The sequence below is a fragment of the Typopeltis vanoorti genome, chromosome 6 (assembly GCF_054136105.1).
Source record: "Typopeltis vanoorti isolate ZY-2024b chromosome 6, IOZ_Tvanoo_1.0, whole genome shotgun sequence".
Taxonomy (NCBI): domain Eukaryota; kingdom Metazoa; phylum Arthropoda; class Arachnida; order Uropygi; family Thelyphonidae; genus Typopeltis; species Typopeltis vanoorti.
In genome coordinates, this window is record NC_143554.1 from 20885429 (window position 1) to 20900177 (window position 14749).

The 14749-nt window shown below is 36.5% G+C and overlaps 1 protein-coding gene across 1 annotated transcript in view; it reads left to right on the forward strand.

The window, feature by feature from the left end:
• Window positions 1-11415, forward strand: part of LOC150105325 (serine/threonine-protein kinase unc-51-like) — a 55380-nt gene extending 43965 nt beyond the window's left edge. The window contains exons 5-6 of the mRNA XM_090393929.1: window positions 5551-5600; window positions 9164-11415. Of these exons, the coding sequence (XP_090250055.1) occupies window positions 5551-5600; window positions 9164-11415 (2302 nt within the window). The remainder of the gene's footprint in view (window positions 1-5550; window positions 5601-9163) is intronic.
• The last annotated feature ends 3334 nt before the right edge of the window (window positions 11416-14749 follow it).

Consider the following 14749-nt stretch of genomic DNA (forward strand, 5'->3'; position numbering starts at 1 on the left):
CAACTCTTCTTATTTTATGACCCTTATGTTATTAGAGTACTTGAGGACCATGGGAATCTTTTCATTTCTGACTGTACAACTATGCCCCTCTATAAACTTTACTATAATTCTTCTATAATCTACTCTTTCCCCCTTCAATATACCCTATTCCTCCTATGGGTTTAAATTTGGAGGAAGGCTAGTTCAGAAGCCTTAAGGTGCCCTACCACTGAACTATTCCATCGTCAGGTTAGTCTCCTGACATGGAGAACATAATTCTACTTGTAAGCTGACAGAAAAAGATAATTGGATTGAATCTATGGAAAACGACCCTGGAATGGAAAAGGTAAAACAATAATGGAAACAACATAATATAATACACATAGCAAACTGGAATGTAAGAGGAATAGCATATAAAGAAATAGAATTAGACCAACTATTAAATGAAAGAAATGTTAAAATAGCAGTAATCACTGAAACAAAAAAGAAATTAAAAGGAACTACGAGAACCAAAAATTTAATGTGATATACAGTGGAGTGGACAGAGACCAAAGAGCACAAGCAGGAGTCATGATTTGGATTCATAACTCCATTTCAAAACAGTTAAAACATTATAAATTATGGAATGAAAGAATAATAGAAGCTAGAATAAAAATAGAGGCTATTTAACAATACAGTAAAATCCCGAAGTTACTCTGTAGATGGGACCAACGAAAAGCGCATAAGTCGAATTCGCGTAACTCAGGGTATAATTTTGCGTGTAGTTTATATATACAAACATACAACTGGTACCAAAGGTTTACAAAAACTACAATTATGATGTAGAAATATAATCATAATTGTAGTTTTTTGTACATAAAAAAAAAAGAAAGTTATTTCGACGTCGATGGTTTCATAAAATCTAATAGATTTGTGTGACGGCATAATGTCTTTTTCTTGTCACGCAAAATTTCTTCATAGCAAGCTAATGATTTTTTTATTCCTTGCCTTGTGGCTACAATTCGTTCCTCGTTAGAATTTATGTCCTCCAAAATCTGCAAACCTTACTTTTATGATTGTTCTTACTGTGGATTCCTGTAGATCGACTTCTTTTCTGGCTCACAAATTTTCATTCCACCTTCAAAATCCTTAATAATGTTGAGTTTTGTTTCCAAAGTCAATGTTTTTCTTTTCTTGCTAGCTGTAGAAGAATCGAACTTGCTTCTTTTAGATGACATTATTATTTTTTATGTGATAAAATTTTTATCAAGAACATGCGATTAAACAATCACAAGGTTTGTAGACTGTAAAAATCATGTATGAATGGAGACTGCACGAAACAACATCAGTGCTTGTTCACAGCATGTGCGACACTGGCGAATGCAGCCGCCGCCAGAAAGATGCGACTAGTGGTGAAGCGGGACGGGAATACGTACATATATGAAACCTCATAACTCCGGATTCGTTTAAGTCGGGGTATAACTGTAATTGGTTTATATGCCCCAGAAGAAGGAAGAGAACAGGATAATATTGATTTTTATAATCAGCTAAACATATATAATAAAATAAATAAAAATGATTACATAATTTTAGCAGGAGACTTAGATGCAAGAATTTGAAACACGAAAATAATAATAATATAGGAATACATGGAGAACATACTCTAAACAGGAATGGTAAAAAATTGATTGACTTTGTAGTTTATAATAACCTAAAAATAATGAATTCCCTCTATAAACATAAAGGCATACATAAATATACTTGGGCAGCAAGAGGATTGAAATCAATATTAGATTATTTTATATTAAATGAAAAGACATAAAAATTTTCACTAGATGTTAGAGTTAACAGAGGATATGAAATAAGCAGTGACCACTTCCTTGTTAAAATAAAATTAAGATTACCACTTAAATGGCTACAAGTAACAAGAACAGAAAGAAAATTTGAAACATTTGTTTATAAAACTAGACTATTGAATGACACAAATGTACAATGGCTATATGAACAGAGAATTAACCAATATCGAGATACAATAAAACAAAATGAAGAAATAGAAATAGAATGGCTTAATATAAAAGCGATACTAAATGCAGCAGTGAATGAAAGCTTAAGAAAGACCAAAAAATTCAATAAAAGGAAAAAACTGAAGATCTGGGATGATACAATGAAAGAAATAATCAAAAAGAAAAAAGAAGCCTACCACAAATGGTTAAGCAGTAAAAGATTAGAAGATGAAATAGAATATAAAAGAATAAGAGCCATAGCTAAAAGAGAAGTCAGAAAAAGACATTGAGAATCATGGAACAAATTTTTACGCATGGATAGGCTTATGTGTTCGTCAGACATGTTATAACAGATTTCACGGTATGATATGAACACAGGTGGATAAGAAAATAACTATTTATTAACCTAAAAGCTAATATTTCGCTGGTATTATATCCAGCATCTTCAGAGCACACAACACAAAGTGTTTGTTACAATGCAAGACAACCACAATCTGGTGTAACAGTGGGGCTAGTATAAGTAATTGCAGCGTGCAACACAAGACTAAAGTCCTAATATGGTGCCATCTAGGTTTAAAAAAAAAAAAAAAAAAAGTTCAAAGTTTTGAAATAGTAGTCCAAATGATAGTCTTAGAAAGTTTGAAAAAAATATAAAATAAAATAAAAAAAAGTAATAAATATTAATTTGGTCTTAGGATGACTGTCTCCCAAATCTTTGGTAGATTTATACAGCCATACTTGTTAAGGTTTGGAGTATGTTTTAAGGCTTCTGTTGATTCCAGGAACAACCTCTCTGACTTGTAGAAGCTTCTGTGCATTACTTTTGTTTCTTTCCAATTGATCCTGTGTGCAGGGGTATCCGAAGAATGGTCTGCCAAACCCGACTTGCCATAGCGAAAGTGTCGGATATATTTTTTGTGTTTACTGAGGCGGATGTCCACAGTTCTTCCTGTCTTATAAAACTTATAAACTTATTAAATTCACAATTTCCCCCAGATATATTTCAGCTATTTAAATTCACAGTACAGGCAGGTTATTTTGCATGGAAAGGGAAAATATACAAATAATTAGATGGGACAGCTATGGGTTCACCCCCCCCCCCTTAGCTAACTTCTACATAGAACATCTGGAAAAATTAGCTATCAATACAGCCACTCTCAAACCTAGTCTCTGGCTATGCTATGTTGACGATGTGTTTGCTATTTGGCCACATGGGCCAGACACATTGAATACATTTTTAGTGCATCTAAATAGCCAGCACCCTAAAATCCACTTTACAATGGAACTAGAAGCCAATGACTGCCTGCCCTTCCTTGACACACTGATCACACGTCTTCCAAAAGGTTCCTTATCATTTTCGGTTTATAGAAAACCCACAAATATAGGGAGACACTTACAGAAACAATCGCACCATTACCCTTCTCAACAATATGGTATCTTAAAAACACTAACCCATAGAGCTAGAGCAATCTGTTCCAATGACATTGCTCTCACTGCTGAACTTTCTCACCTACGTCACACTTTCTTAACCAATGATTATAATCCCCATAAGATAGATAACATAGTAAATGCTACCCATAAATCTCCTCAATCTACCACAGAAGACTACAACAAAACTATCACCATCCCTAGATATCTTTTCAGATATCTAGGGTGCTTAACAAACACTAACTACGCACAGTATTTAAACCTTATGTAAAATTAGCAACTCTCTCATCTGTTCTCCTAAGGACAAATGCACTCCTTTATCACATCCAGGAGTCTATGAAGTGCCTTGTTCTTGCCATCAAGCCTACTACGGACAGACAAGAAGAACTGTGGACATCCGCCTCAGTGAACACAAAAAATATATCCAACACTTTCGCTATGGCAAGTCAGGTCTGGAAGACCATGCTTTGGATACCCTTGCACACAGGATCAATTGGAAAGAAACAAAAGTAATGCACAGAAGCTTCTACAAGTCAGAGAGGTTGTTCCTGGAATCAACAGAAGCCTTAAAACATACTCCAAACCTTAACAAGTATGGCTGTATAAATCTACCAAAGATTTGGGAGACAGTCATCCTAAGACCAAATTAATATTTATTACTTTTTTTTATTTTATTTCATATTTTTTTCAAACTTTCTAAGATTATCATTTGGACTACTATTTCAAAACCTTGAACTTTTTTTTTTTTTTTTAACCTGGATGGTGCCATATTAGGACTTTAGTCTTGTGTTGCACACTGCAATTACTTATACTAGCCCCACTGTTACACCGGATTGTGGTTGTCTTGCATTTGTAACAAACTTTGTGTTGTGTGCTCTGAAGACGCTGGATATAATACCAGTGAAATATTAGCTTTTAAGTTAATAAAAAGTTATTTTCTTATCCATCTGTGTTCATATCATACCGTGAAATCTATTACAACATGGACCAAATTTGTTTCTAATTTAGAACATGATTTATATAAAATTAAACACCGAATTGAAATTAGAAGAATTTCTAAATTACTACACAGAATTATGAACAGACAAATATTTTAAAAAAGACAACTGGCAAACAATCAGCGAAAATGAAAAGGAAATAACTAAAGAAGAATTAGAAATCAGCCTAAAAGAAACAAGAAATGGAAAATCACCTGGAGAAGATAAGCTAGGTTCAGAACTATATAAATATGCAGGAACAAGATTCAAAGAAAGACTCTTATTATTTTTAAATAAAATTTATTCAACTGGTAACTCCCCAATAGAATGGAAAAAAGCAATTGTGATTCCTATCTTTAAAAAAGGTAGTAGAGATGACCCTAAAAACTATAGTGGTATAAGTATACTAAATTCCTGTTACAAAATATATAGCAGAATTTTAAATAGGAAACTAATGAAATATTCCAAAAACTTTATTTTAGAAGTACAGAATGGATTTAGGAAAGGACGATCATGTATAGACCCGGCCTTTTGCCTAAAATTAATAATAGAGAAAAAGAAGAGAATACAATTTAGAAACACATATTGCATTTATTGACTTTGAAAAAGCATTTGACAAAGTTAAAAGAAACATATTAAAAGAAAGACAAATACCAAATAATATCCTAAAAGCTATCACAAGTATATATGAAAATAATCAAATACAAATAAGATTAAATCACGAGCTATCATATACGAGAGAGATAAACCAAGGGATCCTACAGGGATGTCCCCCTCTCAGCAGCTCTTTTTAATATTTACTTAAACGAAATAATAATAAAATGGAATAAAAATTTACATCAAGGAATTAAACTTTTTCCTACAGTGAACTTAAACACACTCCTTTTTGCCGACAACCAAATAATAATTACAAATTCTGAAGATAATTTATTGAAAACTACTTTAGATCTAAATGAGATAGCCAAAGATTATGGTATAATAACATCAACAGAAAAATCGAAAGCTATGGCCTTTAAAGGACAAGATCCACCAAGAACTAAAAAAATAAAGCATGTTCTTGAAATATTTTTCTAATAATGTTATGTCATGTACATATGTGAAGCAAGTGAGAAACTTAAATGCTAACTTTTCACGATAATGATAAATAGAATTATTGTTCGTATTTTTATTATTTTATTTTGCAGGATTTCTAATGTACCCAAGGGACCATCAGTGAAATTTCTTGTACAGAATGGTGAGTGCATATCTTTATAGCATAACTGAATACATATATATACTACTACAGTATAAATGCTGAATGGTCCAGTTTTGATTAAAACCTTTATTTTATTTGTTTATTTTTGTGACTTCCAGCTACAAAAAAAAGTTGTAAACTGATATCACATTAGTACTCTAAAAATCAAACATTGAAACTTTTTTGAGCCACCTTAGGCTCCCAGCAATCAGAGAAGTGATATCTCACACCAGATGGTGAAATCCATCTCCCATCTAAAGACATTCACAGAAATCCATGTGAATTAGAAACCACACCCTTTTTTTTTTGTTGTAGAGCATATATGTTACCCGCTCAGCCAACCAGGTCAGTATCTTTATGGAATTTTGATTAATATATTTATTTATAATGATGAAGAATTAAGTTTTTATAGCTAGGTCTGTCTTAATGCAAGTCTTAGGTGTGAAAATGCTCTTCTTCTTATGCATTTGGGGGCTGATTTTTGTCATAACTGCATAGCCTGAGAACAACTTATATTAAATTCACTATGAAAAATCTTGTGATTGCTATTATTATATCCACCTTTGACTAGGAGACTTAAGTATGGACATCAAGAGTCCAGACTTAAGTCTCTACAGACTGTATTTGTGTTTGAAAGGAAAACCTGAGTACCAAAGAACCAACGAAAACCTGAGTACCAAAGAAACAACGAGGTGGTTGATACTTTGGTATCAACCACCTCGAACACGGTGGTTGAGTCATATATTGAAACATCACTGTGGCAGTAACATAAACACAATCATCATGGCTTGTACTTTCTCATATTCACACCTCTCCTGCACATTCACTTTTCATCCTTTTAGCTTCTCTTTTATATATATATACATATACAACAAAAAATGTTAACATGCTCAACAGTGTTAATTACATTGGATCACTATTTGAGCAATTTTAAGCTAAAATTAAATAATTCAATGTTTTTGGCTTTTTTATTTATTTATCATTGCCATCATCTGTAGTACAGGAACTCAAATTATATGTTACATCATATTAATACTTGAAAAGACAGTTTAACACGTGTAAAGGAAAGCAGAATTTATTAAAAATTCATATTTTGCTCACTCTAACACATCATTGGGAGGCAAAAGAATTGGTTGCAGTAATCAAAATTTGAATACAAGAATAAGTCAAACGGTATGAATACTTTGACAGGTCTCATTCGCAGCTGAGTGAACAGTAGTAAGCACTATTAAAATTCCAGGGAACCAAGTAATTCAAAATTTATTTTTTTAAAAAATTATGAACAGTTCAGGGTGTTGATGCAGTATTTTGCACATTTCAAGGAATAGGTGATGGAATTTAAATCTGTAGGAGAAAATCTTTGTTTGATGAGGAAAAGGCCTTAACCTTCTGATTCTAGAAATCTTATGCCGTCTTTGTTGGTGTTCTTGGATTCTGAACTTATCACAGTGTCTGTCCAAAGTAGCAAAGTTGATAAGATACTTGACAAACACCAAGTAACAATATTGGTGGCACTACATTCTTAGTAAATGGTAGAAAAGAAGATAACTTTTGTGCTGGTTTGAAAGTAGTATGGATGAAGGATGATGATTATTATCATCCTTCAGCTTCAGTTTTCTATAAAGCAGAAGGATGTTTCTATAAAATGTCTAATAGCAAATCTTATATTACTACAGAATTATTTATTTAGCTAAATCTGATTTTTTTGCTAGGGTGGTGGTGGGGGGGTTTCTGTAGTTATGTTAATTGACTGGAGATATTCAGTTATTACATTTTGATGATATACAGTTATCAGCTAGTTATAGTTTTGGGAAGTACTGCTGTTTGGAGTACAGCATTTTATCTTTAAATTAGGAAATGATAAAGTTCCTTAACTTTTCATGTCTTTGGATCTAAAAGAAAAGTTGTAGATTAGTCTTCAGATAATAGCTTGGAAGCTTAAAATATTTATGGCACTGATGTTTGGACTATGATAATTTGGGTGTATGTTAAAATTCATTGAAGTCCAGTTGTCTGTAGCAACCAAATTCTTTGCTTATATTTTCACATTGATGGGCTGATCAGTAGTTCTGGATATATACTCCTCAGCCACTGGCATTAAATTATTGGACTAGTTCATCATCATCAAATTCCTGACATGTACCCTCAAGGGGTGTACAGGATATGATAGTACTACATGAAAAATTTACATTATTACTAACTTCCTATCTACAATTTTCCTCAATAAGTCTTTTACTTGTCAAGACTCCACCCCCCCCCCCCCCCACCCCCCCCCCCCCCCACCCCCCCCCCCCCCCACCCCCCCCCCCCCCCACCCCCCCCCCCCCCCACCCCCCCCCCCCCCCACCCCCCCCCCCCCCCACCCCCCCCCCCCCCCACCCCCCCCCCCCCCCACCCCCCCCCCCCCCCACCCCCCCCCCCCCCCACCCCCCCCCCCCCCCACCCCCCCCCCCCCCCACCCCCCCCCCCCCCCACCCCCCCCCCCCCCCACCCCCCCCCCCCCCCACCCCCCCCCCCCCCCACCCCCCCCCCCCCCCACCCCCCCCCCCCCCCACCCCCCCCCCCCCCCACCCCCCCCCCCCCCCACCCCCCCCCCCCCCCACCCCCCCCCCCCCCCACCCCCCCCCCCCCCCACCCCCCCCCCCCCCCACCCCCCCCCCCCCCCACCCCCCCCCCCCCCCACCCCCCCCCCCCCCCACCCCCCCCCCCCCCCACCCCCCCCCCCCCCCACCCCCCCCCCCCCCCACATAACCACCACTCCTTTGATGCAGATTGGCCTATGATTTGCTACGTCTGTCTTGGAGCCTCCTTTATGCAATGGGACTATTTTGTGCTCTTTCCACTCCATTAGTGCCTTCCCAGTACTGAGGCTTAAATTAAGCAACTTAGGCAGAGGAGGCTGATAATCCCTTGCACATTCTTGTAATACACAGGTCAATATGTCATCAATTCCTATGGCTGTGTTTGTTCAATGTCACCTAGACAGTATACCTCTACAAAATGCTCACTAGTAATTGAACTATTTGGTTTGGTTGTATCTCCCCACCATTAGCACTTTTTGAGGTCATCATTCCATAGTTATTCTTTCTTTTACTTGCCACATAGCAAAAGAACTCTTTAAGGTTCCTTTCCTTACCATACTGGTTATTCTTCTTGCTGATTATCTTTCTCTTTATAATCCGTCCACAACCTTTTCTTTGTGTGCAACTCCTGCTTAATGAAGCTATTCAATCTAACTCCTATCTGATTTATCCTTCTGATTCTAAGTATACATTCAAATACTGCTTTTTCCAAATACCCCTTGACCACCTATCATGCACCATCAACATCTCTTCCCTCAAAATTGTTATGCCAGGGCTTTGTTGAAAGCTAATTCCTCAGCTTGTCATAATCACCTGCTTTGTAATTCCACATAAATCCCTTGTTAATAGAAAATTCTGCATGTTTGGCAATTTCCCAGGTAAAGACTATATGGTCACTTTCTTCAAGTGGAGGAAGCATAGCCAGAGTGGTTAGTGTTTAAGTTCTCTGATGCAATGATCAGATCCAGTACTCTTGAATCTCATGTGGTTTTGCACGATTTTTGGAAAATGGTGTTATGGCTGCTACGCTCTGTGGTTCTCCTATGTACATGGCACCTGAAGTGATCATGTCATTACAGTATGATGCTAAAGCTGATCTTTGGAGTATTGGAACAATTGTGTTTCAGTGTCTTACAGGAAAAGCACCCTTTCAGGCACAAACTCCTCAAGCTCTGAAGCATTTTTATGAGACTAATGCCAATTTAGTTCCTCGAATTCCAAATGGTACATCACCAGAACTTACAGATCTTTTACTTTCATTGTTGAAAAGAAATGCAAAGGATAGAATGGACTTTGATGACTTTTTCAAACATGCGTTCTTGAAACCAGTAACCAAATTAAGTTCTCCAGTTCCTGTACCAAGTCGTTTAACTTTATCTCCTGACTACATATGTATCAGTCCTACTTCTCCTGATGATGCAGAATCAGTAAGCAATCTTCCATCCTCTCCAGAAAGATGGTGTAAAAAATTAGAAAGAGATGCTGATCTACCTCAAGATATTCAAATTTCAAAGGATAGAAGTATTCCCTCTTCTCCTGATGAGCAGGACTTTGTCATGGTTCCAGCAGGTATTCCAGAAGATATTTTAGGTGAAACTTCAAGACATGTTTGTTCAAAATGGCCTAGTGATGTTAACAGGTTACATCTTAGTGGTGGTGCCCATCACAGTTCTTGTATTTCTAGTGCAGTGAAAAACATTATCTCTCAGCATTCAGGTTCGCCACCCCTTAATGGGCTTAAACAACCACCTTTGCTACCAGTGATTTCCACTTCTGGTGTGACAATGCCTGCTGCAATGTTTACATACTCCCATTCAGAACCTATTCCTGTGCCCTCTCAAAAGGAAGCATATGCACATATTCAACGTAGTGTACCAGATACAGGATCATCAACATCTGGCAAGTCCACTGGAAGTAGAGGACAGTCTTCTCCAGCTTCTTCTCCTTTATCATCCAAGGCTCCCCTTCTTCAGTGTAATTCATCTGGAGCATGTATTAACAGCTCACACTCTTCTGATTCTGGTCAACTAAATTCTGGTTTTACAACACTATTACCCCCCACAGTTCAGTTTTCGATTGGTACACCCCATTCCCTTAGAAGGAGAAGAAGCTACAGCGGTGGAACTCCGACTGTTTCTCCACACAGGAGGTCGGGACTCTGCAGACCTCTAGGGTATTGTTTTTTGTCAAACAAATCTCCATTTATGGGATCTCCTAGTCGAAATCTTAGTAGAGTAAACTCACAAGGTATTAAATGCCATGTTGATGCACAGAAGGAATTAGAGCCATATAGAAATATCAATACTATGTCATGTCCTCTGAGAATGACATTTGGGGCACGTACCTTAACCCTTCCTGACATGACATCCAAAGAGTACTGGAATGCATCACAGAGTCCTCCAGGAACAGCTGTTATTCCATATCATCATTCCTACCTTTGTTGGACTAGCACTGAAAGTGATGAAATAAGTTCTTCTCCACACAGGGTACGACGCAGTTCAACTACCTGTGTAATTAATGAAGCTTGTTGTGCTCTAGAAGGACCATTAACATTTGTTGCACCTGAGCTACCTGAAGAAACATTAATGGAGAAGGAGCATAATGAAACCTTGGCTAAATTAAATTTCATTCTTGCTCTGGTGGAATGTATATTAGATTTAGCAAAGCTTAAATCATCACCAATATCTGCAGTGACTGAGTCAGTTGCAAAGAAAGAGTCTCAAGATCAGATATCAATAGTTAGTGAAGGCTATCGACAAGCAGAACAACTAGTATTATATATGAGGGCTCTCCAGCTGCTATCATCCTCTCTGCAGTTATCCAGACAGGAAGTACAAGCTGGCCATTTACAACCATCATCTTCTGTGAAGAAAGTTTTGTGCACAATGAAGGACCATTATCATCATTGCTTAAATATGTGTAAATCACTGAATGGTGCAGGAATTCTCCAGTCTTCAGGAGTAGATCCAGCATCATCCAAAATTACTGCTGATCGTCTTATTTATAATCATGCTATTGAAATGTGCCAGTCAGCAGCACTTGAAGAACTCTTTGGAAATTCTAAAGAGTGTTTTCAGCATTATCAGACAGCTCAGATCCTTTTGCATAGCTTGGCCCAGCTAGTAAATAATGAAGACGACAAAAAACTTCTCAGTAGATATACTAGTGCTGTTGAAAAAAGGCTTTATGTTCTTCAGAGTCAAGGCTATGTATATGCTTATGATACAGCCTAAAGAAGTATGATATTCCATATCTGCATTTATATATGTGACTGTTGTTTTATAGATATACTTTTACTTTCTGTACATTCTCACAAACTAGTGAAATCTGTATCAAAGACTAGTGATATAATAGTGTTACTATTGTTGCATTTTTATATGTCGCTTTTTCAGTGATCTGACTGTTTGGTTACTGCATATGATCTACTATTTCATTACTGAATGACATCTAAAATGGATGTTGTTTCATTTTGTGTGTATGTGTGTGATTGTTTTACAGACATGCTTGTAAATAGAGGCCAGCACCAGCACACATTAATGTGTTCATTTTGTCCACGAATGTAACTTATTGTTTTACTGTTATTTTTGTATTGTGATGATGTTTATGTCCAGATGAAATGAGCTTACTTGTCTCTCATGTGACATTTAGATTTTTTTTTTAGGATGTTATGTTTAAACATATTCTTAATTGTACAAATAATGTCTTTGGAAAAAGTGGCACAATATGTTAGAAAGTGAATGATGATATTTCATACAGTAATCCCTCAGTTATCCGACCATGGCCGTAAATCAGTTTGTTGGTCTGATAATTGAAGATTTGGTTATTTGAAGATCAAATAATTGAGAGTTCACTGTATTTATATCCCTGTCATTAACATTGTTATATTTATTTAAAAAACTGCATTACTTTTATAGTAACTTGATTATTACAGTAAATTACACTTTCCAGCCATGCATTAGCAACTTAATATTTGGCTTGTGCTCCAAACTGATCATCTTCACAATTAATCACACATTTGCAGCTGCTAGCTTATCAGTGTCACAGAGATGACCAGGTTGTAGTACAAGTCAGATACTTTGTGACTGACTGTATTATACTATGCGTTGTGGAGTCAAATTCATTGTGATAGGCTCAACCCAAGCACTGGCATGTCTCTCATAGCATCTTAAACTCATTCACAATATATATAATGAAAAGGATTTTTTTCCAATTTTGAGTTTAACATTAAAATAATGTCATATAAGGCTCATGTTTTCACACATCTTGTAGTTAGATATTATTGACAGGAGTAGTGCAAAGATAGTTCTCTGTCACATTGTTCAAAAACTCTTTTTTTTTTTAATTCACTAAATTGAAATAGTGTATTAGTTCCTATAAAGCTGTAGTCCTTGGAGAAAGAATCCTCAAAATAGCTTTCAGTGTTTGGCTCAAAAAAAAAAAAAAAAAATTAATAATTCCATTTCTTCTTTACAATTTATGTGTTTTATGATATATCAGTACTGGTTTAAAATTGTGTGAGATCCATTACAAACTACAGCAGACTCTCACTATAACCAACTCATAGAGACAACAGGAACAGTTTTTATAATGTTTTGTTTGCTATAGTGAGTCCGCACAGTTAGCTGAGTGGTTACGTGCTCCACAACCATATGCCTGGGAAAGGAGTGTCCTGCATTCGATTCTCGTCGCTGATGTGAGGAGCAAAGGATTTTTCTCAGACATAGCCAAGTTAGCCGGTCTTGGGCGTGGACTGCAGGGTTTTTCTCCCCAGTTTATCTGGGGTTTTTCCTCCTGCAAAGCAGGCAAACCGGTCTTAAGAACACAACGCTTCACAGACAGTTACACATGGTTGAGCATGGGAGTAATGACCCCACCTTGTAGTGAGTTATGAAACTCAAAAAATGGGAGGCTAAGGCCCTACATGGGGGCTATAGTGCCAAAGAAGAAGAAGTAGTTTGTTATAGTGAATTTCTTGTAGCAAAATGTTTACCTATGAAACTGTGGTTGGGACTTTGCATTAGTTTGTTATAAGTAGGTTTGTGAGTAATGTTTGCTCTAGTGAGAGTCAAATATTATATTTTGAAAACAATTAGAACATTTGCTTTAGCTCATCAAAACTGTTTCACACTCTGCTTATTATTGTTATTCAGAAACTCACACTGAGTCCAAATCCCATTCCAATCATTTATCAAGCCTTTTGTTCTCTTGCTCTTGCCATTTATTGAAGAATTTTTCAAGTCTTTCCTGAAAAATTGGTTTAGTAATTTACGATTCTATTAAGCCCTACTTTTCCTCCTATGTACTACTTTGAGGAAAGAATAAGGGTTTGGATGCATAGTGAATATTCTACAATATTGCAATAACATCTTAGTTACTATACTTTTGACTTCTTGTTCAAACCAAAACCAGATGAACAAACCTGAGCATGTGTTTTAGAAACCTAAGTAAAATTTTATAAACAACAGAATTTTCATTGTAACTGTGTGGTTAAAAAGAGAACAATAACAATGGGGAAAAAAAGCATATGTTACAAATATGATATAAGTAGAGGATAACTAGCTGTATACCATTAGGGTCTAGAGTAAAAAGTAATTTATAATGGAAACACACATACAAAAGATAATAATAACCACTACAAATGGTGAAGTGTATTTAATAAAATCGCTTTCAAACTGCAAGGGTTTGAGAAAGTCATTAAATTCCTGTAGTATAATAGTACTACTCAGTTGGTTTATATTAATAGTTTCCTGGCAGTAATTTTCATTCAAATTAATCCACTCTTTGTGAGGACTTCATTACTGTTGGATCTTATATTTTCCACATCCACATCCTTCTCCCTCTCTTACCATCCAATATCTTTCCTTTTGCTAATCTTTCATCTCCTAACCATATCAGATTCCTTTCTAATATCTTCATTTTTAAAACTGACCTCAGAGATTCAAAGTTCAAATAGTTTGAACACTTTTTTTTTATACTGCTAGTTGTTTTTTCTAATTTTTCTCATTGCATATAAATCTGTTCCTCTGGCTCCCAACCATAATTGCTTATTCTATTACCTATTTTGGGCATTATCATTAACTATCTAGTTGGCAAAGGTAGTAGTAGTAGACAGTCAACAAACAGCATTAAAAAGATAAGTAAAATTTTAGTATGGTGGGGTGTGTGTGTGTGTGTGCGCGCAATATCTATTTTAAATTAACATGATTGATTTGACTATTTGTGTGATTAGGCTTAGTTTTAGACAGGTTTGTCTATTTTGTGTTTAGCTTTACTCATTTTATCCATTATGACAGCTAACATATTGCCGGTCTGGTTGGCCGAATAGTTAGCGTATCCTCTCTCCAGCCAAAATGCTGTGGGTTCAAATCCCACTGTGGGCATGGATGTTTGTGCTTGTTTTGTGGAAATACTAGTGGTGGTCGGCAGTAGATGGCATTGCCGTAGTTGCAATCAGTTGGTGAATTTGAGTGGTGGAGACAGAGTTATAGAGCAGGTGTCCTCCCTCGATGAGTCTTTGAACTCCCTGGAGGTGTCAAGTAACAATCAATAATCATGTCCCCCTCCATT